Source organism: Styela clava, chromosome 13, assembly GCF_964204865.1.
Source record: "Styela clava chromosome 13, kaStyClav1.hap1.2, whole genome shotgun sequence".
Classification (NCBI taxonomy): domain Eukaryota; kingdom Metazoa; phylum Chordata; class Ascidiacea; order Stolidobranchia; family Styelidae; genus Styela; species Styela clava.
The window spans coordinates 9,329,862-9,352,174 of record NC_135262.1 but is presented as its reverse complement, the minus strand read 5'-3'; the positions used below and the strand labels follow the sequence as shown (position 1 = coordinate 9,352,174).

The window sequence follows — 22,313 nt, the reverse complement described above, 5'->3', positions numbered from 1 at the left end:
GCAATGGGTAGTAGTCTTCTGAGCGCTATAACCATTTTTTGATGACTGAAATGTGAAATTGATGGATCCGGAGAAAATGACTTTTGACTACAAGTGTTTTCGCATTCGTACAAAATTTCGCATCCATATGTAAATCTCGAGCCCAATTAGCATTCTGTATCACTGTTATCGAACTTATCAGTATAACCTAATTTATTAGACTGGTGGATAGAGCAACTAATGAATAAATATTACGACATCAAGATATGCCAATCAGAGGTGATGACATTGAGAGTTTCATTGATTTATATAATATACCAGAACTGCTCGGTTTGGAGGAAAGTATCCTTAACTTCTGCTGAAATTAATAAATAACTTTAATTAAGCATATTTTTGTTTTGTTTAAATGAGAGTATTCGGAAACTTGAGAGATAGCAGTTGTTTCGATTTGTCATTTAATGAAGGAAACAAGTTTCATAAATCGGGGCACGAAGCCTAGCTAGACAAAAATGTTAGGACAGGTAAAGAGTATGGAATAATTTAACTACTGTAACAGCTTTTTTATATAATTATTTTTAAGCTCAACAAGACATTCATCAATTACAATACAATAATATCAGGAAGAAACTTTCATTCCTATTTTCATTTTATACACGCCTCATTTAAACTGTAATTCGCTCGTTATTTCAAACGTATATATGGTCTTTTCAGATTTGATTTTTTTATATATACTGAATAGAATTGGATTCTGAACATTTCGAGTCGAAAAACTAAACGCCTTAATTTGTTGGCAAAAATGTACTCGAAACTGACATTGCTATGCAGATACCAAGAAATGTCGAGTGAGGAGAGTCGCCGAGTACGCAGAGAAAGCGTACCCCTTCCAGAGGAAAGCGAGTCAAAATTTTAGCGGACCCAACCAAGGAAAGAAGTTTTAACCAATCGCTCAAACTTTCGTTCCATGGACACGAAATATATTGAAGCCATGAAACGATTCCTGGCTTGCGAAACCGTTTCATGGCACACGAGTTTTTTCTGTGGTGCTCGCCAGTGTCATTTTAGTTTGATATGACTTCATGGGTAGTGAAGCTTTATATCAATTCGAAAGAAATGATTCGTAAGTGAAATTAAAATACCAATTAGTCAATTCTAGTATATATGAAGCAGTGGCGGCGCGTCAATAGGGCCAACCGGGGAAATGCCCCAGTTGTTTTTTTGGTATAATAAAAAATATTCGAAAAATACCTCAATATCGGTTGCACAGACTGTCTACACTAGCCATATTCTCCCGACATGGTTCATTTTTCGCTCGCAAAGCCTTCGCCGAACGTCGACGGAGCGACGCCGATTTTGCCCCGGTTGCTCATTGTATATCGTATTCTCTCTTTTATCTTCCACTCGCCGCGTTTGTCTCGTTTGTTTTCTGTTTCTTTTACTAAATCTTCGGGGCCGATCGGGCTAGCCCCGAAATTATGACGACACAATACCGACGTTTCTTACAACAACGTGTTGACATATTCACGCATTCCTTCTCGTTCGTTGGTTGCTTAAAGAGTTGATAGTTTCCTCGCCTTCGTTTTTGTCGCTTGTTTCGCTATTTGAATCAGTTAGAGACATTTAGTCCATTTGCTTTCGATTTTCCACATTCCTTTTGAGCTCCTCGCTTCTTTCCGGCTTCGCATGTCCTAGCCTTAGACCTCATAATGAATAAGGTTGATGCACTACTTCGCACTCCGTTTTCGCAGCTGCCGCTGGAACAAAAATTAGAGGTACAACGTCTTGGGCCTTATCAACCAAAAAATTGTTCACTGGAACAATCCCATGACGAAGGAAAGCGTCGGCGTACATTCTGCGCAGAAACTTGGTATAAAAAACACGAATGGTTGTGTTACAGCGAGGACAAAAATGCACTTTTTTGTTTTTATTGCTATTTTTTGCTACCGCCCGTGACTCACGTTGGTGTAAATTTGGTTTTAGAGATCTTAAACATCTTTCCGAGCGTGCCAGGGATCATCAATCTCATATGGAGCATCTGGACAATGCAGTAAAATACCGAACATTCGGAAATGTTAATATTGCAGCACAGTTGGATGAAGGACGCCCGGTTTCTATTCGTCGGCACAACCAAAACGTCGAGAAAAACCGCCATGTTCTCGGTCGTCACGAGCTGTCCCTCCGTGGGCACGATGAACGGGCTGGCTCTTCTAATAGAGGGGTATTTTTGGATATGGTGGAATACACCGCATCCCTAGATACAGTATTGAGAGATCATCTTGATGCCGCAACTGTTTCGAAAGGGACATTTATTTACAACATTTGGCTCTGGAAATTGAGAATTGCCAGTTCCTTTCGACTCAGTCTGACGAGACAACTGACATCACGTGCGTTTCCCTACTGGCTGTGATTTTTCGGTTTGCGAAAGATGGTAAACCTACCGAGAGATTTCACAGCTTTGTACCAATCGTTGATCGCACGGCTTGCGGGATATCGGCTGTACTGAAAGAAGTGTTACAGCCTTACAACGCGAAGTCAAAATTGATAGCTCAAACTTATGACGGCGCGGCAGTCATGAGTGGGTCGAAACATGGTGTTCAAGTTTATATAAAAGAGGATTTTCCTCATGCGCATTTTTTACATTGTTATGCACACCAATTTAACCTCGTTATTAAAAATATGTGTCTTGATACCCTCTCGTCCGTATATTTTTTGCAAATGTTTCGGGGTTTTCTTCATTTTTTTCCGTTTTGCCGAAGCGCTCTGACCTCCTTCGCCATATATGTAGCCGCCGTGTCCCAGCTTGTGCACCAACACGTTGGAACTTCCAATCACGCGTGGTGCAGGGCGTGTCCGAAATTAGGTCTGAGCTCATTGAGTGTTTCAATGGCATTCAGAGCTCTCAGGTTTGGGACGAACGCTCTGTGAGGGAGGCGGCAGGTCTAAAGCGTCTGCTAGAAGATGGTGAGTTTTCATTTTTTCTCGCTTTTTTCTCCACAATATTCTATCACGTGGATGTATTATACGGCGCATTGCAGTCAAGGCTAATGAATGGAGCGTCTGTGCAGTCGTGTATTTCAGACTTCTGCGATGCTGTATCTCGTATCCGGGAAACAATAAAATACGACGACACGTGGCGACAAACAACGCAGCGTTTGATTTTGTCTGCATAGGAATGCTGTGACATTCTGGTGAATCAAATAGGCGATCGTCTGCGCACTGAACACCTTGCTGCGTTCTCTTTGATGAACCCCCAAAATTTTTCAAAATTTGCACGTCAATTTCCCATCCATTTGTTGGCTACTGTCTCCAAATTTCACCCCATGATAAACTTGGGTAAATTGGAAAATGAATTGCGATGTATATACACCAATCAAACTTTTTTGAACATCACATCAACTTGCGCGCTCTATGGGTTCCTCATAGATAACACTCTAGTAACTACCTTTGCGGCGTCTGCAAAATTTCTGGACATCATTATGACGACGCCTATTTCTTCCGCCGACGCAGAGCGAACATTCAGCACGCTGAAGCGTATTAAAACGTATCTCAGAAACACAATGAAGCAAGATAGATTAAATTCCTTGGCTGTTTTATCCATTCACAGAGACGTTATTTCTGGGATGCATGACTTTAATCAGCGCGTTATTGAGCATTTTGCTTCCAAGAAACCGCGGCGTGTTGCATATATGTTCAAGCAGTAGAAGTCTAGCAGCATATATATCTATGAGTGGGCGACGCATGTCCTTATCTTTGCATTAACTTTCCTTTCTTCATAGTAACGTTTTGAACCTTATTTTAGGTTTTGTCTGCTTTCCCGAAGTTTCTGTTAATATGTCATTGTATTTATCTGGGTAAATATTGCCTTTCCTTTTGAAAGAGGTTTCAAAATAAACTATGTCTATATTTATTAATCCCTTGACTTGGACCGATTGGTTGTTACCGATGGAATGGTTTTTTTACTCATAAAATGATGGGAGAACATACAGCGCTCATCCTGTCCCCGTAGATGGGGGTGACTTGGTCCTGCAGTAGCTTGCCCCGGTTGTCAAAATGACCACGCGCCGCCACTGATATGAAGTATAGAAACAAAAATGTGACCTCCTGAATTATGCGCACCAAGATGGCGCACAACCTGAACTCAGGCTGTGTACCAGGTTAGGATTCAGGTTGTGAGACATCTTGGTGCGCATACTTCAGGAGTACCCAAAAATGATATTTATTCATTTATTTAGCTGCTGTACAGTTCGATATACATGGATTGGTAGAAAGAGTACGTCTATCAACATCTGATTTAAGCTTTGACGAGTTATTTCCAAGTGTTTACACCCCACTTGCGACCAGTGCGGCATCCACGACATTCGAAAAATACAGCATTATTGGCTTACTTTGTCATTATCAATGTAATAACTGCATTCCCAAGCTTAGCTTATTTTACGATAGAAAAATTCGTGAGATAACTGTATTCACTGTAGGCTTAGCATATTTTACGATTGAAAAATTCGTGAGATTGAACCTTGTTGAATGAGGCTACGTGACGAATATCGCGTACCGTCTACGACTAGATTCTATCATAATAAAAACAGAGGTTACAAAATACGAACGTAGACATGACGATGCGAAATTCGATACCTGACGCTCAGAGTGGTTTGCGTGCTTGGCAGATTTAAATGAGGCACCTTATGCTCACGAATGTCGAAATGAAAGTTTCCTTTAACCCTGGGCTCAATTCTCCAATCTCTGCGAAACTGCGGGCGATTGTTTACCAGCCAGCAGTGATAGAATATTAGAATGGCGACGGATAATGCACTTAATATGCGTCAATAACAGAGCTCAAAATGACCCCGGCTCATAATAAGCAAAGCGAAAAGCGAGTGGTTGAACCGTTGCTTGTTTTCAGAGAGCTGTCAAAGCTAGAATTGGATTTTAGATATTGATACTCGGCGAGGAAGAAGTGAATAACGTAGGCCAGGGTAAATTTATTTGGGTGTTTAGTTTTTGATACGACAAACTAATAGTGGGCGACATCAAAAATCATTGCCGACATCATGGTAGCCCTAAAAAGACGAGGCAAATTCTAGAAATACTGTATAGTGGTAAAAATAGTGACATTTGCAGAGTACATATCGGAAATTAAGTTTATAAAACCAGCTAAAACGAGGATTTAACTTCTCTGTTTGTAGCGGCAATTATGATATAATTGTGTCATGGATTCAATACATGCTGGCTTTTTAAGTAGTATTGAAATTATTGTTTCAAACTTCTCATATGAAATCTGCTGTGTGCGCATTATTACGGTATCTTCAACTACACAATTTACTCGTTAATCATTAATAAAGTAAAATTATATGCGCCACAGTAGTACTGGCTATGTAGTGCATACTTCTGGCCAAGCTAATATCAGCCCAAAGATCATTGCATTGAATCGCTATTTCAGCAATTTCTAATCGGTCTATTATTTCAAGTGGAAATAACAATTGCAGTGTGTAATAGTTTATATTATTACTTAATTTCAGAGTGATAAATGATAATAAAATATGGCCTTGCTGAGGAAGTCTTTTACCCAATGCATATCTAACCGCGGTTTGGACAGAGTGTTGTCACAAATTCGCTTGAATAGTTCATACGAAATAGTAATTGCCGGCGGAGGTTCCGGTGGAATATCAGTTGGTGCAAGGCTATCAAATGCACTGGGTAGCGGGAAAGTGGCCATTATCGAACCAAGCGATGACCACTACTATCAACCAATTTGGACCCTTGTTGGCGCTGGTGTTAAGCCTATGTCATCCAGTCGAAAGGCCATGAAAGATGTAATACCATCGAAAGCTACATGGATAAAAGACAGCGTCGCAAAACTAAATCCAGATGAGAAGTCCGTTACTCTTAGTAACGGGGATACAATCTCCTACAAATATTTGGTTGTTGCAATGGGAATTCAATTACACTTCGATCGTATAAAAGGTCTGCCTGAAGCTTTTGAAACCCCGGGCGTTTGTAGCAATTACTCAGCCGCTACAGTAGGAAAAACACTGAAGGCACTGAAAAATTTCAAAGAAGGCAATGCAATTTTTACCTTCCCAAATACTCCGATTAAATGCGCTGGAGCTCCGCAGAAAATAATGTACTTGGCCGACGAATTTTTCAGGAAGCAGGGAAATCGAGATAAAGCACACATATATTTCAATAGCGCTGGCGCTGCAATATTTGCAGTGAAAAAATATGCGGAAGCTCTGAACAAAATTGTTGCTTCAAGGGACATAACAGCCAACTACGGCCTGAACCTCGTCGAAGTAAAACCAGATAAGAAACAGGCGATTTTTGCAAAAATGAGCAACCCGGAAGAAAAGGAAACGTTCGATTACGAAATGCTTCACATCACACCACCAATGGCCGCACCCGCGCCGATTCGAGATAGTCCTTTGTCAAATGAGGCTGGTTTTGTGAATGTAGATAGCAAAACCTTGCAACACACCAAATATCCCGAAGTGTTTGCTCTTGGTGATTGCAGCAGTCTTCCTACTTCAAAGACCGCTGCGGCAGTTGCATGTCAAAACAAAATCTTAGCAACAAATCTGCTCAGCTACCGTGAAAATCAACCAAGGTCTGCTACCTATGACGGATACACATCTTGCCCCCTGATAACCAGTTCCAAAACCTGTATCATGGCTGAATTTGACTACGATTTGAATCCATTAGAAACTTTTCCAGTGAATCAAGCAAAAGAAAGAAGAACCATGTATCATGTGAAGGCGACTGGTTTGCCTATAGTGTATTGGAATATGATGCTGAAAGGACGTTGGGGAGGACCGAAATTTTATCGAAAATTACTTCACTTGGGAATGTCAAAGTAATCATGTCGTGGCCTTTAAATTGTTGGTGGCTTGCTTTTGTTTCATTATGCTTTTACGGTGTCTTCATACGCCACTGTACCACTTTTTTGTCGTTAGATTAACATTTTTAGCTGTCTGAGTAAATTTTCTAGCTCGAGGCAAATATTTTCTGTAATGTTGTAATTTGGTAGCCAGTTTATAAGCATATTGATGTAATGTTGATCGACGTCGAAAAGCGATGATTAGTCTAAATAAGACTTTTATTCAGTCATCCTAGCCATTGAGGTTATGATTTATGAGAAGAATTCCAATAAATGTGCACTCTACATGTTATGCGTTGTCGCTAACATATAAAATCGTTCAAAATTATTATCAAGGCTCATTTTAATATTGTATGTGCAAAGTTTAGCGAGCCTTCATAAATAATTCTGACTCGTGAATAGCTGAGCATGGTATTTCATTAAATTCATGTCATATGAGGCGTGAAATCCCAGAAATAAAGCTAAGTTTGTATTGGTAATGACGCACCCCGTCATTATGTCAACAAACTGGTCGAGGTGAATTGTGTTTTCAATTATTGCCTACAACTAAGGAATTAGATAAATAACTATTATTGCAATTATATGCATAGCATCAACAGTAGTTTATATTCCAATTTGCAATTATATGCAATGTGTTGTAAATTTTTTGAGTTCAATATTTAGCGGCTGAAATCAATATTTGGCACAAAAAACTTGCATTTTGGCCGAAATTCTTTATCTTGGTGCTAATTTTTCATGTCGGCAAAGAAAAGTTGAAACTGGCCCTGCGAATGCCGTATTGCCTTTACTACGTACAAAATACCTTTGACAAGCTTTGAATGTCGACAAAGTTGATGTATATATTCCGTTCTAGGACTTACTCCTATTGTCATTATAATCGTGTATATATCTCAGAACCCCATGAAAGTTTTAAAATAAATATTAGAATGCTTATGGTTTGGTTTTCTCTGGATTTTTGGTAATAATGGCGACTTTCGAGCGATGTAGAAAAGCATAGTAATGTATGGGCACATGGGAAGGCATTTGAGAAAAAGGGCAAATCGCCTAAGTGTAAGTTGGTGATGTCCTCTTGTATTTGTTTCGTTTCGACAAAAATCAAAGGGGCTGATCTTGATAAGCGCTGGGGAATCTGGCCAATGGCGATATGAACTCTCCTCTTTCACCATTGTTTGTCATCGAAACTTTCGTCCTAACTGGATGTCCTAACTGGATTTACAGGATCTTGCAGGCAAAATCACACAAATATTTGACATACAATCGTATTGTTTTTTTAAAATCTTCATTGTAGACTTGTGCTATCGCTTGGGTTTCTATGAAACTAACTACTTCTACTTTTTCTATGCTTTTGCACCGGTGGATCCGTATGATGCAGGGATAGATAGGGTTACCATATTTTTTTGACTTTAAAGCAGGACGCCTCCAACGACACGACCCCTTCCTTAGCTCTAGCTGTGATCCCGTAACTTTACAGTTTCCGATTTCACTACGTAGGCCTACATTTAAAGCCATCCCGGCTGTCGTCATTGACAATATTGTCATCGAGAGTTCATGCTCATATTCTCTGTCTAAATATCGGGTTCAATTCTAAAAAATAGAAAGGAATAGACGCTAACGATACTATTAACCCAAATTTGGATTTTTTCTAGTACAGCAAAACGAATAAAGGGACCTCCTGAAGTATGCGCACCAAGATGTCGCGCAACCTGAACCCAGGTTGTGTACCAGGTTAGGGTTCAGATTATGCGCCATATTGGTGCGCATACTTCAAGAGTATCGAATAAAGTATAATAAAATAGTCGGCTGTTTTCAAGCATTGAGAATTTACTTATTCGCCCAAACATGCTTTTCTGTAGATAACACCTTCAAAAAGACGTTGTTCAATGTTACATTCACGTGAACGTCCGAACAATTAGAATTGATTTTACATGTGATACGTTCTCTAACAATGTTAGCGGGAAACAACGAAACAAACAAAATAACGCATTCACCTTCAGTAAGTAGGCTAGCGTTGCGCTACACATCAACAACAGTAACGAGAACATGTTCGTGTATTATGCTGGATGGCTGAGCGGGACTTTTGGCTTACTGTTTTAATAAATTCTTTGTTGATTACCAGGATTAGTAGTCGTATGAATATTGTCTTGGCAAATAGTGCCAATGTATCCATCTATTTTGTATTTTTCCAGACGCACTGTACTAATCTTTTTTGCTGTGTTCACTACTTGTCATGCTTTGTTCGATTTTTGTATCTGTAGCTATTTCGAGCCTGTCTGTAGGCTACAATATCATTTTATTTTTGTGCTTTTCGAACAGCAACATGCTATGATGGCTAACATATTTTTAAGGCCCTATTTCATAACCACAAGGACCATGACCCCACTTGCATAGCACTCTTATTGAAATTTGCTGTGTTCAATATTTGTTAGCAAACTTTTCAAAGAAAAACATATATGGAATCAATTTGGAAGTTTTTTAGTGATTTTGCAAATTTACACTTCATTCCCAATGTTCAAAACTTCATGCTGCCTTTCATGCATGCATTTTTTTTTATCTGGTTTGTACATTTGATCAATCATTGGTGAATTTTTTATGTCTTTAAGAGCAAGATGTTTCTTACAGCTATTTGTTTATTTAAAGATACACAATCTAGAATTCCAGACCCAGAGTTTGCTGCATTCAAATATTTAAAATCAACTTCATTTATATATATGTTATGTGGGCTAAATTCTGGTGATTACCATAATTGGACGGAGGAAGTCGTCACAGAAGTCTATTACATTTAATTTAGCTACCTAAATTTTGTTATATTTCGTGTAAGTTGTACACAGATCCCTTAAAGCATTGCCCTATTCTGAATCGTGTTTTTTGTATTCTTGTATTATTATTTTTTTGGTGGGCGGGCTCGTACTTTTACGTTTTTTAACTTTATTTTAAGTTTTGCTCGCCTTCCAGGTATCTCTGCATTTCGTTTGTTCGTTTACTTTTTGGGCTGTTTTGTTTTTATGTCAGAGTACCGAAATAACTGGTTGTGATTGATTGATTGTGTGACTTGTCGGGACGGCGGGACAAGACGCTAAAAAGCGGGACTGTCGCGCCTGAAGCGGGACGTATGGTAGGCCCATGCAAGGATGCTGTAGCAAGAGTGAAGATGACTATTCTAAGTGATTCAAGAGTCATGCTGCACACTAACACAAATATATTTCTGCAACGTTTCGCCTGAGTAAAGTCAGATTTCCGCAGACATACATACCGGTAGTTCAACCATTGATGACTCAACCAACTAAACAAGAACAGAAATTGCATGCATATTTATACAATGAGTGTCATGGCAACAACAATATCATAATCATGGTACTTGAAGAATCCGTAAATTGGTATTGTTTTATTATTATATTACTATATTTAAAAATTAAAAACATGTAAATTAATTTAAACAGTGTAGGAAGTATTCCAAAACGCCCTAAACTTCCTCAATATTCTTTCCTAATGGTTCGTGCGTCCCAAGTAGGTGAATGAAATACGATTCCTTGTTTTTTTTTCGGGAAATATGGTCTTGAAATTATTTTTCTATTCCAATTACACTAAAATCTTTCAGTGAATAACCAGGTTGGTTAACACCAGGTCTCTATTTTTCAATTTAATACTTATATTTTATATATATGTTCTGAGATCTGATATTTTAGATTCTCTCCCGTTTCGCCAATGTACTTCATGCCACACTTGTTACAGCTTACCGCGGTCCGAATCCGGATCTTTCGAGTATTTGATTCGGACCGCACCTAATTCTTTATTTTGGATCATTAGCCCAACTTTTGCAGTTTCTTTTTATAAAATAACTTTTATAGTTTTGATAAAATATGTAAAGAACTATATCACTATAATAAACAATCTTGATTAGTTAATAATCATTAGCCGGTCAAGGAAATGTGCGAATAAGGATGCCGAAACATGATTCCTGGAAAGACCGGACCCAAATAATTTTGAAGTTTTATATGTGGATCTTCGATGAAAATAGTTGAGTAGCCCTGTGGTAGACGACGTTTTCCGTGTTTCACGTTATTTTTTGATTAAATTTAAATTGAATAGTTTTGTGTTTGTTTGTCGCTACTTTAATTTCTTCAGAATGTTGAAAGGTGCTGCATGACAGTCTTCCGCATTTAAAAACCCTGGATTGTTACTGACAGGTGCTTCAGGCTTTATCTTGGCTCTGACTAGGCTGTCCTTGACTGTAGGGCATTTTCGCTGAGCTAATTTGGGTGGATGAAAAATTTATTTTTAACCCCCAATCGTTGTTCAAAATATATTGGTAATCAGAAAAGATTTTATGAAAATTTGGTTGGGTTGGGTTATAGGTTGTGATAAAAGGAAGCAAGGTTTCTTTTTTATTTTTCGTTTCGGAAGTTGAAAGAAGTTTTCTATCTAATTCTTTAACAAACTGGATAGCATTGTCAATCAGATTTCCCCTATAATTTCTCTTCATTAGATATTGTTTAATGTTTGTCGAAAAACTCGTTAGTTGAACAAGCTCTTCTAATTCTAATGGAAAGGCTTTGGGTAATATTTTTTGTAATATGTTTCGGATGACAGGAAGATAGTGAAAGGTATTGATGTGAATCTGTTTCTTTGCTAAAAATTCCAGTTTATAATTTGCCTTTAATGATGTGAACTTTGGCTTCCAAAAACGTAAACTTGATGATTGGATGTAATGAATTTGCTAGGGTAACAAATTCTAAAAGTTTCCCTTTACTATGCGTCCAAAACATGAAACAGTTATCAATAAAGTGGAAAAAATACTTTAGCTTGAAAGGGGTTTTCTCTAATAATTTAGATTCCAAATCTGCCATAAAAATATTTGCATATTTCGGTGCCGACTTGGTTCTCATAGCCGTTCCTTGAATTCGAAGGTAATTTTCTCATCAACAACAAAGTTGTTGTTTGTGGGAACTATGGCAGTAGATTCTAAGAATTCTAGATTCTAAGAGAGATTTTAAGAATTCATTAGATAGGCGGAGGACAAGGTCAATGATATCAACACGAAGATTTAATTTAGTTACATCTGGTCAATAAAATGTTGTTTCTACAAATCATTAGTCAATATCTCACAACTTTGAGAATATCTCACAACTTTTTGAGAAATTGCTTTGAATATTTTATTATCTAGCACATCTGCATCTTTCATTCCCGAGCATAACTCTTAGTAACTTCATTACCAATTTGTCTGGAATCATCCTTTGGTAGAGGTCGGTACACCAACTTATCATTTAATTGACGCATCCCTTTGGCTATATAGTCCTTTTGGGATAGAATGCACATCCACCTAAATTAGATCACCGAAAATGCTCTACACTCAGAGACGAGCTAAAGCTAAATCCTGAAACACCTGTCAGTAACAATCCAGGGTTTTTTAAATGCGGAAGAATGTCATGCAGCACCTGCCAACATTCTAAAGAAAGTGAAGTAGCGACAAACGAACACAAAATTATTCAACTTGAAATAATCAAAAAATAACGTGCAACACGGAAAACGTCGTCTACTTGATAAGCTGTAACAAAAGTGGCATGGGACTCCTGTTCAACAGAATGCTTCGACTTACGACAAATAACAGCATTAATATCTGAAATACCGCGGAAATATGTGACATAATAATACGTGGTAAACTGCCCCATTACAACGAGATTTGCTTCGAATGTTCGCCATCTTGGGAATTTGTTAAATTGGAATTGTTGTTTCAACACTTGACTCCCACCTAAGATTATTTTTCGAATGTCTGTTAGAGAAATCCCAGGGTCGTCAATAAACTCCCAATGAGCACAATTTATTCTGATAAAATAACTAACTACTCTGAAATAATAGGACAATTCATGTACATAAAAATGCTTGGTAAATTGCCCAACTATATTTAGATTTAATTCGTTTTTTGCGCTCCCAGGAATTTGTCAATTTTGAGCTGATCTTGCAACAAGCACCAACTGCCACTCAAGATATCGCCGTCGGAAAAATCTCAAGGTGGGCGATAAAATCTGAAGGAGTGCAATTTATTTCAGTACTATAAAAATTCCGATCGTTTTGTTATTATGTTGTTCATTTCTTTTAGTATTTTTCTTGTTTTTTCACCAACAACTGAACAAATTTTTAGTGGTTGAAGCTGGTATTTTTTGCTTGAATGTTGTTACTTTTATTCATTTTAAAAATTTTTGTGGGCTCTATCGGATTCGTTTTTCGTGTGTGGTGACCAAAACCCAATTGATCAAATTATTCTGCCCTTAGATCTCCTGCTACATGTACCTTGCTACTATTGAACTGTCCCCCTTGTCATGTTCGCTTAAAGTGCTCTTGGACTTCATGTGATGGTGTTTTATCGACTATGGGATAAATAGACCATATGTTTTTTATTTAGAATTTGATCCTCATTAAAACTTCAAGCCTCAGTACCCTCACAGTCGTATTTGTACGCTTACATATTTGTACTATGGTGCTGATTGGTAAAGCATGATTATCAAAATAAAATTAGTAAAAGCAAAATTGAAAAAATAGCAACAAATCAGTACATTACAATGAAGATGAACTTTTGACAATCTACCAAACATAAAGGTATAAAAATAGCTTCGCAAAACACAACATTCATTCTTCTATAATTGCTACACTACACATAAGAGGAAGAAAAGTGATGATAAATAGATTTGATTATACAATAGTTGAATAATTTATCCCAACTATTCCTCTGGCAGTTCATCCCAAGCCCATATAAAAAAAATCCACATCTTCATTATAAATCTGGTCAGCGTTGTCAAGCTTTTATACAAGGGCATTACTTTCACTAAAATAGGTTCCAATTTTTTTCATAGGTAACAAACTTGAAATAGGTCATGTCATGTTCTACATCAAGATTTGAACATTTGGAAGACTGGGGTTCCTAGGTAGTACAGCTCAAATAAATGAATACCCTTACATCGATACAATTAGTGCATTAAACATTTTTCACTTCCAGTTTTATATTCAGAAACCTTCAAGTTCCATAATGATTGAGTAATTGGCTTCTTGCATATGGCTTCCTATTTCAAGATAATCTGAAAAATGGATCAAGCGGCAACCAGTGACATCCATGTGCTTGAGTTTTGGCAAATAAACTAATTCCCATACAGTATTTTTTGTTAGATGAGATGCTCCTGGTAAATGGAGCTGTGTTAGATTCTCAAAATATTTTTCTCTCAAAACAATAGATAACATATCATTGATATCTCTATCCGGCATCCAATGAAGATACACATAAGACAGTGTTGATGCAGAAGCTTTAAAAATATCAAGTAATATTGCTGTTGCTCTTACTGTGACCGGGTACATATCAGGCGGCCCCCAATAAATGCTGAACTGTTTTAGATTACACCAAGGTTTTGTACCTTTAAGCGGTAGATTATTAACTGATATATAATCTTCAAAAGCTTTTCTGACATCACAAAAGCAAGATCTTCCGCAAGGGGTTTCGGAGAGAGATAACATTAGTGTATCCAATTTGGGACAGAGCAAACCAACATATAACATAAAATCATAGGGAAAAACCCAATCTAATTTTAATGATCGCAATGTTTGACCACACCCCGAAAGTAAATGAAACAACGGCATATCCATTGTTTCAACATTGTAAATTGACAGATGTTGAATTTCTGGTAAGCATTTAGGAATTCGAGGTATAATGTTTGCGTGATCTCGAAGATTCCACAGATCCATCGCCATGTCATATCGTACTCCAGTGAGCTTCACATGTGGTGGATTTTCTTTTTCTTCGCATATTTGTACAATACTTTCCCATAATGCAAAGTGTGTTACACATCTCAACATTTTACATCGCTTCAAAAGATCGGCAATAAAAAGCTTGGCTTCATAAAACTCACATCCCATCATTCTTAGAATTTGCAGTGATTGCCCCAAAGGAGTTACATTTTTACTTTTACCACTATAAAACATGCTTTCAATTCCTTGTCTTGTAAATTTAGTCATACCAATTTGAAGATATACCAAGTTGGGGCATTCACCTATTGCCTCCAAAACTTGATTATTCAGCTTGGTACCCGTAAGACAAAGTCTTACTAAACTGTTATGAAAGGTTCGTACAAGTTTCACAAGTGTACCAGGTGATGCACGCTTGCAGTGTGTGAGTAATACCTCAGTCAAACCACTACATCTCACACATATTAAGTCCAATATATCGTCCGTTACATATTTTTCCGCTCCTTTTAAATCAATTTCAGTTAATGATGGCACAATTAGTAAATGAAGATAAACTTTTGACATTCTGTTCAATTTCACTAAATATCTCAGAATTTCTTTTACCGAACTTGAAGCTAAACCATTAAAGGGTCCATCAATGAAGCTAAATTTTGGGCCGTTCTTCTCAAAATAGTTTTCTCTGTAATCCGCACACCAAATTCTGTCCATGTTTGTCACAATATTTCTGTGACATAACTTTGTAAGAGTCTTCGCACTCTTAAATTTCGGCATATTCAAAGCCAATATAATTAGTAAGTGATATTGTAATAATACTGTTATATACGGAGTTGAAAAAGAAAATATCTAAAAGTAGAAGTTGATATTTCTTCATAACATGAACAAAGTCTTTTATTTTAAACCATGTTCAACCACAACATTCGAAACAAATTTGTGTTGGCATGCCTCAAAACTAAATGCTGAAATGATATGGTTTTGCAGTTTTGTATATACAGATACATGTAGGCTATAAAAAAAGCTACTTTCATTCATACATACTGAAATTTGGTACGACTTTGCAATTTCCGTATCACTAATATTTTCTGAATATGACTGTTTCCATTCCCTGAGATGGTTACTTACATCTATTAGTAATATACATATATATCCTACAGTCAGACAGTACACATAGACATACACAACTATACCGGTACCTGTATACATGAGTATACGAACATGATTTTAATAAAATAGAAATCACATACATTTATGTTTGCAACCACATTCTGATCATTCGCAATCCTGTAATCTGAGCAGTTAGTTAGGTACCGGTACCGGTATCAATTATTAACCGAGTTAGTCAAGCGTCCGTCAGTCTCCAGGTCTCATGACAGCATGAAGGTATTTCATCACTTGGCAGTAATACAGTGTAAAGTAAACGATGAAATGCGAAAGACGCTAATGCGATAAGAGAATTCATGACAATTGAATAATAAAACAAGGGCGGCGTGGGGACCGAGACAGGGAACTAAAAAAATTATTCACAAATCTGGCGCCATAGAGAAACACATTTTGCAAGATCAACGTCACGTGATTGGGGGAACTACCTTTCGGTGGACTAAATCCCAGTATACAACATTCGTTCACTTATTATTTGTAATTTGATAAAAACTCCCGTAGAATTCATATTGTTAGTTAAATTAGTATTTATTACTTTTTCATAATTTTGAACTTTTCGACTAAAACTTCATAAACTAGAAAGGGTCTGCAAATACTACATGTAATTATAATAAATGCTATACTGCAAAGAGATCCAGGGGTTCCGCTTTTATTGGCAAAATTAGAAGGAATATCAGCAGCTGATAACGTTGGAAAATGAATGAGAATTCTGTCTCAATTCATGGTTTACCAATAACATGCAATGTAGTGAAAATAAAACTCAAATTTGAATCTGATTGCAAAGTCAAGATAAAAAATATCAAAATAGGTCAAGAACAAGCAAAGGTTTTTTTGGAAAATGCAGAAGGTGAGCTTTGAACAAATGGTAATACAGTATTAAATTTTATAATGCTGATATTGGAAATGATTTGTTCATGCATACATATAATGAATTTTTGTATTGTTATGTATAATGGTCTTATGGCTGTAGGATTGAAGTTGTTCTTCCAAAATCACCATACATTGCTATTTTAATATATACATATATTCTTAAAATTTGGGTCAATAATTGTCTTTATTTAATGTCCCAATGTATGAAAACAAAACCAATAGAATTATTTTTCATCTAAACTTCCCTAAATTGCCAAATTCAAACAATTGACTTTATGTATTCTCTGTTAACTCTCCTTTTCCAGTCTTCTAACTCAGAGGTTCTCAAACTTTTGGTGTCGTGGAGCCCTTGAAATTGTTGACTATTATTCACGGAGCCCCAAAATAAATGTTAAAATTGTAACTCTCAGATTAATATTCTTGAGCAAGTTAAAAGTACTTTACTCAATTTAAATGCTGAACCTTTTTTAATAGAGTTAATACAAGTCATAAATATATCTGAATTTCAAACATAAATTATATATACTAAAGCTGTAAATTTGACACTTGACAAACATACTAATAAATTCGGGTTCGAATCTTTTCCCTTTTGACATTTTTGGAAGACTTAAAAGGCCGCTAATAATGTGCGCGATTGCATTTTGTTAAAATCGCCGATTTTTTTCCTCAGCATGGCGGCGTGTATTTGAACCTACAATCTTTACGCCGGTGTTTATTCTCCCTAAATCAAAAATTTCCCTCGGCATATATATATATACATGTATTGTTACACAATGACGACGTAAATTGCATTTTTGTTCTCGTGGGGAATTATGAGTTCAATGTGAAAAATATGTTACCATTTTATAGTCATCGGCGACGAACTGCTGAAAATAATAACTAATGAAGAGGTAGATCGGCAACTCAAATTTCTTGATTGAAAAGCGGCATTCCAAAATATTAAAACTTAAAATGGAAGATCACACGTTTGGTCTCAGCAGACTCACCTCAGATTGAAAACGCTTTTATAGACATAGTAAATCACAAAATTTGCTGTTATGTTAGATTTTCATCGTAGTAACTGCGAAATCGTCAATTGTGCGTGCGTCAATTGTGCGTGCGATGTACCTTTTTTACCCATTTTGAAACTGCCGATGGAGCCGCCACAATCAATTGTGCGCGCGATTCGCGATGTACCTTTTTTCATTCTGAAACTATCGACGTAGCCGTGTGCAATAAAATAAATTTTAATTGTTCGTATTTTGCCCAGACATTGTGATTTTTTAAACGGCGATATCTTGCTTAATAATAATCTCAAGTGCGGAAGAACAAATCAAGTTTGACAAATCCCAAGATCGCAAATATACGACTTCAATTTATTTATAGTTGGCTTATCACATATTTTATGTTATTAGAATGGTATTCTTTCATTTTAGTAATCCTAATAGTAATCTCGAATCAAAGGTGAGTAAAGATGAGCACAATTACATTATAACGACGAGACACTTTAAATGCTCGCATCGGTCATGGATTGAATATTTTACGCAACAGAAATCTCGTTAACCGTTTTTTAATCGCGAATGTTGCGCGGAAATTGAATCACCTCCCTCTTAAGAATCCTGGCTGTGCTCCTGCTTACAGATAATGTCATTTTTTTTACTCCGTCTCTTTGCCATATTTCGTGGCTATATTGTTGTTAGATTATATCAAAGCTGTTATTGCTTCTTTGAACAATTACAAAATTAGTCAGTATTTTGAAAAGTAATCGAATAGCTCGCGGAGCCCCTGGGTTTCTCTCGCGGAGCCCTGGGGCTCCGTACGGAGCACTTTGAGAACCTATGTTCTAACTGAAAGTATGTGATCTTGTTATTAGCAAATTTCTGTTAAAACATACTTTGCAATGATAGAGGAACTATATAAGTCGGATTCTATCAAATGTTCCTGCCATACTAATATAGAACACTGACAGTCACCTATACAAAACCCAATTAAAAGTTTCAAACTAGCTATTATGATATGTTTTTTGATTTTATATTAGCAATATTGGAGAGAAATAGATGATGAGAGCTCAAAGCTCGATGAGAGAGAGAATATCAAGTTTTCTACTTGTGTTACATGACACGTTGAAATTGCCCATGTAATACTATTTTGTTTCATGTTTCAAACCTCATTTAAAGCTCATCCAGTTATCTATCAAAACTATATTTCGAAATAGTTGAAACACTCTGAAAGATGTATATGGTGTCCATTATATTTATTGGTATCATTATATTGTTTTGGCCCTCACAGATTATTAAGTGAGGTAAAAATACTTGAACAATTACTGATTAAAAAACAACAAATCTGGTTAAGATATATTGATAACTGACTTCATAACAAAATTGAAATTGTAAAGGGACTTTATGGACACCCTGTATATGTAGCACCTTTTTGTTTATTTGTTATATTTATACACTTCTGCTTTGAAGCCCACTCTTTTACATTTAATTTAATGTGAACATTTTTATATTGTTTAATTCTAATGTATACTTTATATATACACGTTTCAGATTGCCAAACATTTTGTGCTTCTTTTCCAAGAACTATTAAGTTTGGAACTACTGAATATACACTGACTGTATCATCTGATAAAAAAGATGAATCTAGTAAGTTTTGTTTGTTTTATTTCACTCTAATTGATTGGTTGTTTAGATGGACAAAATTCTAAAATAAGCTTGGTCAAATGTTAAAATAATGGAATAAATTTTGAAAGATGGTTACGGACTTACAGTGGGAATTATAGGGTAAATGCTAGTTTCATAAATTTATAGGGAATCGAAAATTAAATCATTGAGATTGCACAACCTGAATAAAAATAAATTACTATCCAGGTAAACATGATAAATTTACATTTACAGATAAGGTTTCTCCTCATACCCATAATGCACAAAATCCAACGAGTGAAATTTCAAAGTCAAAATGGGATTTTAGCTTGATTCATAGCTGGTCAACTATGGAAGAACTCTCTAATGAGCAAAAGTATGTAACATGAACTAAAATTAATTCTTTTTGTTTTGTGCAATGAGTTTATTTCAATGACATAGAGTGTATATTTGTTTGATTGTTTATTTGATACCAATAACAATTAAATTAGTCACTTTTTACTGTTTTACTTCTGTTGTTTTTATGTTCATTGTGCTTTCATTAATCTACAAATCTTATTGATTAAAATATACCATATTTCTCCATGCATAATTATGGAGTATTATACGCCTAATTTCTGATGTCCGTTCTATTTTGTGTCGACAGATTTTTTTTTTCAGAATCTTTTTTTGGCAGACTTTATATTAACTATATCTCTGGACTAATAGTCGAATGATTTGAAGTTTGCACTAAATCAAACAGTAAATCATATTATATCTTGAGAAGCGAGAAAAATTTTGAATTTTGAAATAACTTTGCAATAAAACTTGAAATTTTTTCTCCTGAACTGTTGTTGTTATGTTTAAGAACATTTTTCTATGCTAGAGGTCTATTAGTTCAACCAAGGAATGTTGATATAAAACCTCAAGACATCATTGACTACTTTGAATCATTCAATGATCAGCTTTCAGGAGGTTTGATAAGCAGAATGTATGCAATGATTGATGGAATATTCATCATATTTGAAGATTCAGAAAGTAAGTTATGTCTATGTAATATGGTATGTCTACATAAAATAATAATTTAGTCTATATAATATTACGAAATATACAAGCGATTTAAGAATTTTGATAAGTTTCGAAAAAATAAATCTTTTTATGCTTACAAGCTGCCATCTGATTCATCAAACATCTTTTAATGGTGGCCTTATTATTTTGTAGCTGTTGAACAAATTTGGAAATGGAGACCCCACCGAATAAATGGAAAACGAGTTGACATTTTTGTGAAATTGATTCCTAAAATATATGGCAACAGACTTGTTGTAACAGTAAGTCTTTAGGAGAATATATTGATATCATTTATACTGGGGATTTGTGCTCCCGATACCTGGGCGTGAACCAAAAAACTTATTTTATAAATTTCTTAATTACTACAACGAAACTGAAAAACAACTCTTCAACTTCTGTTTGTGCTGATTGTATCCAAAGGCTGTAGTAATCTAGGACAGTTAGTATAAAAGTTATGTTCTTTCTAGTATATGTTTCAATTGACCTGAGGTCTGTATATTGGTTACCCTGTACATTGTTCCTCTTAAGTTTGAACATTCAGTTGTTCAAATAGTTTAATTCCATCTGGATTTTAGCATGTTATGTCTTATTCTGATTATAATATACTATTTACCATATTTTATTTCATATAAATTGCAGAACATTCTTATATATATATATATATATATATATATATAACAATCCTATATCAATTATATAAATAGCCATATATTTTTTAGCCATGCTCAGATGACCTCCGTAAAGATGATCTGAAATTACTTTTGCAACAAAGTTCATTAAAAACTCTTACATTGAAAAAAGTTGAACTTCAACTCACTAAATCTTTCCTTGTATTGTATGATGATGATGTAGGTATGGCATAATGTTAATTGCATTTCTCTTCATCTTTGGACATTATTGAGCAGTAATTCATTCGTTTTTTATGGATGAAAAACATTGTGTTAATGTCACTGATATTCATACTCCTTTCAGCTTAGTAATTTTTAATACTTTTTGAATTGCTTTACACAGGGCTTCTGGATAATTTTTTTTTAAATATCAGTTGGGTATTAAAAAGTCTGATTTTGATTTCAATTTCCTCGTGAAGAAAATATTTATTACCTATTATTCGAGCTATTTCAGGATATGCAATTCTGAAAACTATAGATTGTGTGTGTTCAAAAATTGTCGAAATTTATCAATTGAAAATTGCATTGTATCATAGCATGTATTCTTTCTTGTTTCGTCATTCAATTACTATCAGTTTTTTATCATCTTTTTATTCCTTCAGACAAGAAAGATATTCGTCAGGTTGTTGAAAAGTTTAGGGAGAAAAATCCAGATCATAAGGTTTGTTTATTGTTCATATATTCCTATTATATAAAATATAAGAAATAAAAAGATTTTGCTTACTTTTATTTGAAATCTGATTCAATATTTATTCTTATTTCTTGATTTGGTGTATAATTTAAAAATACTTGTATTGAGTGACAATGCGAAGAGACTTTTTTGTGTTACAAAATATATAAAGCAGAAGTTGTGTCAACATTCGTTGTTTGATCTGTTTGTATAAACTGTAGCGTCACACTTCAAATATAATTACAGGTGATAGGTATTATTGAGTATGCATTAAATTTAAGATGAATCGAATAATTTGAGCAAATTTGATTATCTGTTAACTCATTATATTAATTACATTATATTAGCAATTTGTCTAGTGTATAAATTTAAATTTTAAACATTGTTTGTTATTTGTGTAAATTTATTAGGGCCCATGTTTTGTTTTTTTTAAATTATCTTTTCCTTCCCCTATAAAAATTTTTTTTAGAGCAATGTACGCATTATAGCTGATTTTTTCATTGGTGTGTTTTCATTAGTACAAATTGTTTTACAGATTTCGTTTCTGAGAAAAACCGACTGCATATGTGTAACAAAGGCCCCATATGATGTATGTGATGATGAACTCATTACATTATTTGGAAATTCTGACCGAGCTGGTGGAGGACAAGTTACCAGAATTGATCGTTTGAAAGATGAAAATGGCATACTGATATATTTTTCTTCTTACCAGG

The 22,313-nt window shown here is 35.5% G+C and overlaps 3 protein-coding genes across 3 annotated transcripts in view; 2 read left to right on the top strand and 1 right to left on the bottom strand.

The window, feature by feature from the left end:
* Nucleotides 1-7,777, top strand: part of LOC120332784 (sulfide:quinone oxidoreductase, mitochondrial-like) — a 78,270-nt gene extending 70,493 nt beyond the window's left edge. The window contains exon 2 of the mRNA XM_078119476.1: nt 5,490-7,777. Within this exon, the coding sequence (XP_077975602.1) occupies nt 5,511-6,824 (1,314 nt within the window). The 5' untranslated portion in view covers nt 5,490-5,510 and the 3' untranslated portion in view covers nt 6,825-7,777. The remainder of the gene's footprint in view (nt 1-5,489) is intronic.
* Nucleotides 7,778-12,807: 5,030 nt separating this feature from the next.
* On the bottom strand, nt 12,808-15,443 carry LOC120332364 (uncharacterized). Its single transcript, XM_039399595.2, has one exon. It carries the CDS (start codon nt 15,338-15,340, stop codon nt 13,841-13,843), a length of 1,500 nt encoding a protein of 499 aa, XP_039255529.2. The 5' UTR covers nt 15,341-15,443; the 3' UTR covers nt 12,808-13,840.
* A 779-nt stretch (nt 15,444-16,222) lies between these two features.
* The window catches only part of LOC120332940 (protein mono-ADP-ribosyltransferase PARP14-like), a 31,757-nt gene continuing 25,666 nt past the window's right edge, over nt 16,223-22,313 (top strand). The window contains exons 1-8 of the mRNA XM_039400290.2: nt 16,223-16,571; nt 19,123-19,218; nt 19,471-19,591; nt 20,081-20,232; nt 20,416-20,522; nt 20,982-21,114; nt 21,533-21,591; nt 22,136-22,313. Of these exons, the coding sequence (XP_039256224.2) occupies nt 16,421-16,571; nt 19,123-19,218; nt 19,471-19,591; nt 20,081-20,232; nt 20,416-20,522; nt 20,982-21,114; nt 21,533-21,591; nt 22,136-22,313 (997 nt within the window). The 5' untranslated portion in view covers nt 16,223-16,420. The remainder of the gene's footprint in view (nt 16,572-19,122; nt 19,219-19,470; nt 19,592-20,080; nt 20,233-20,415; nt 20,523-20,981; nt 21,115-21,532; nt 21,592-22,135) is intronic.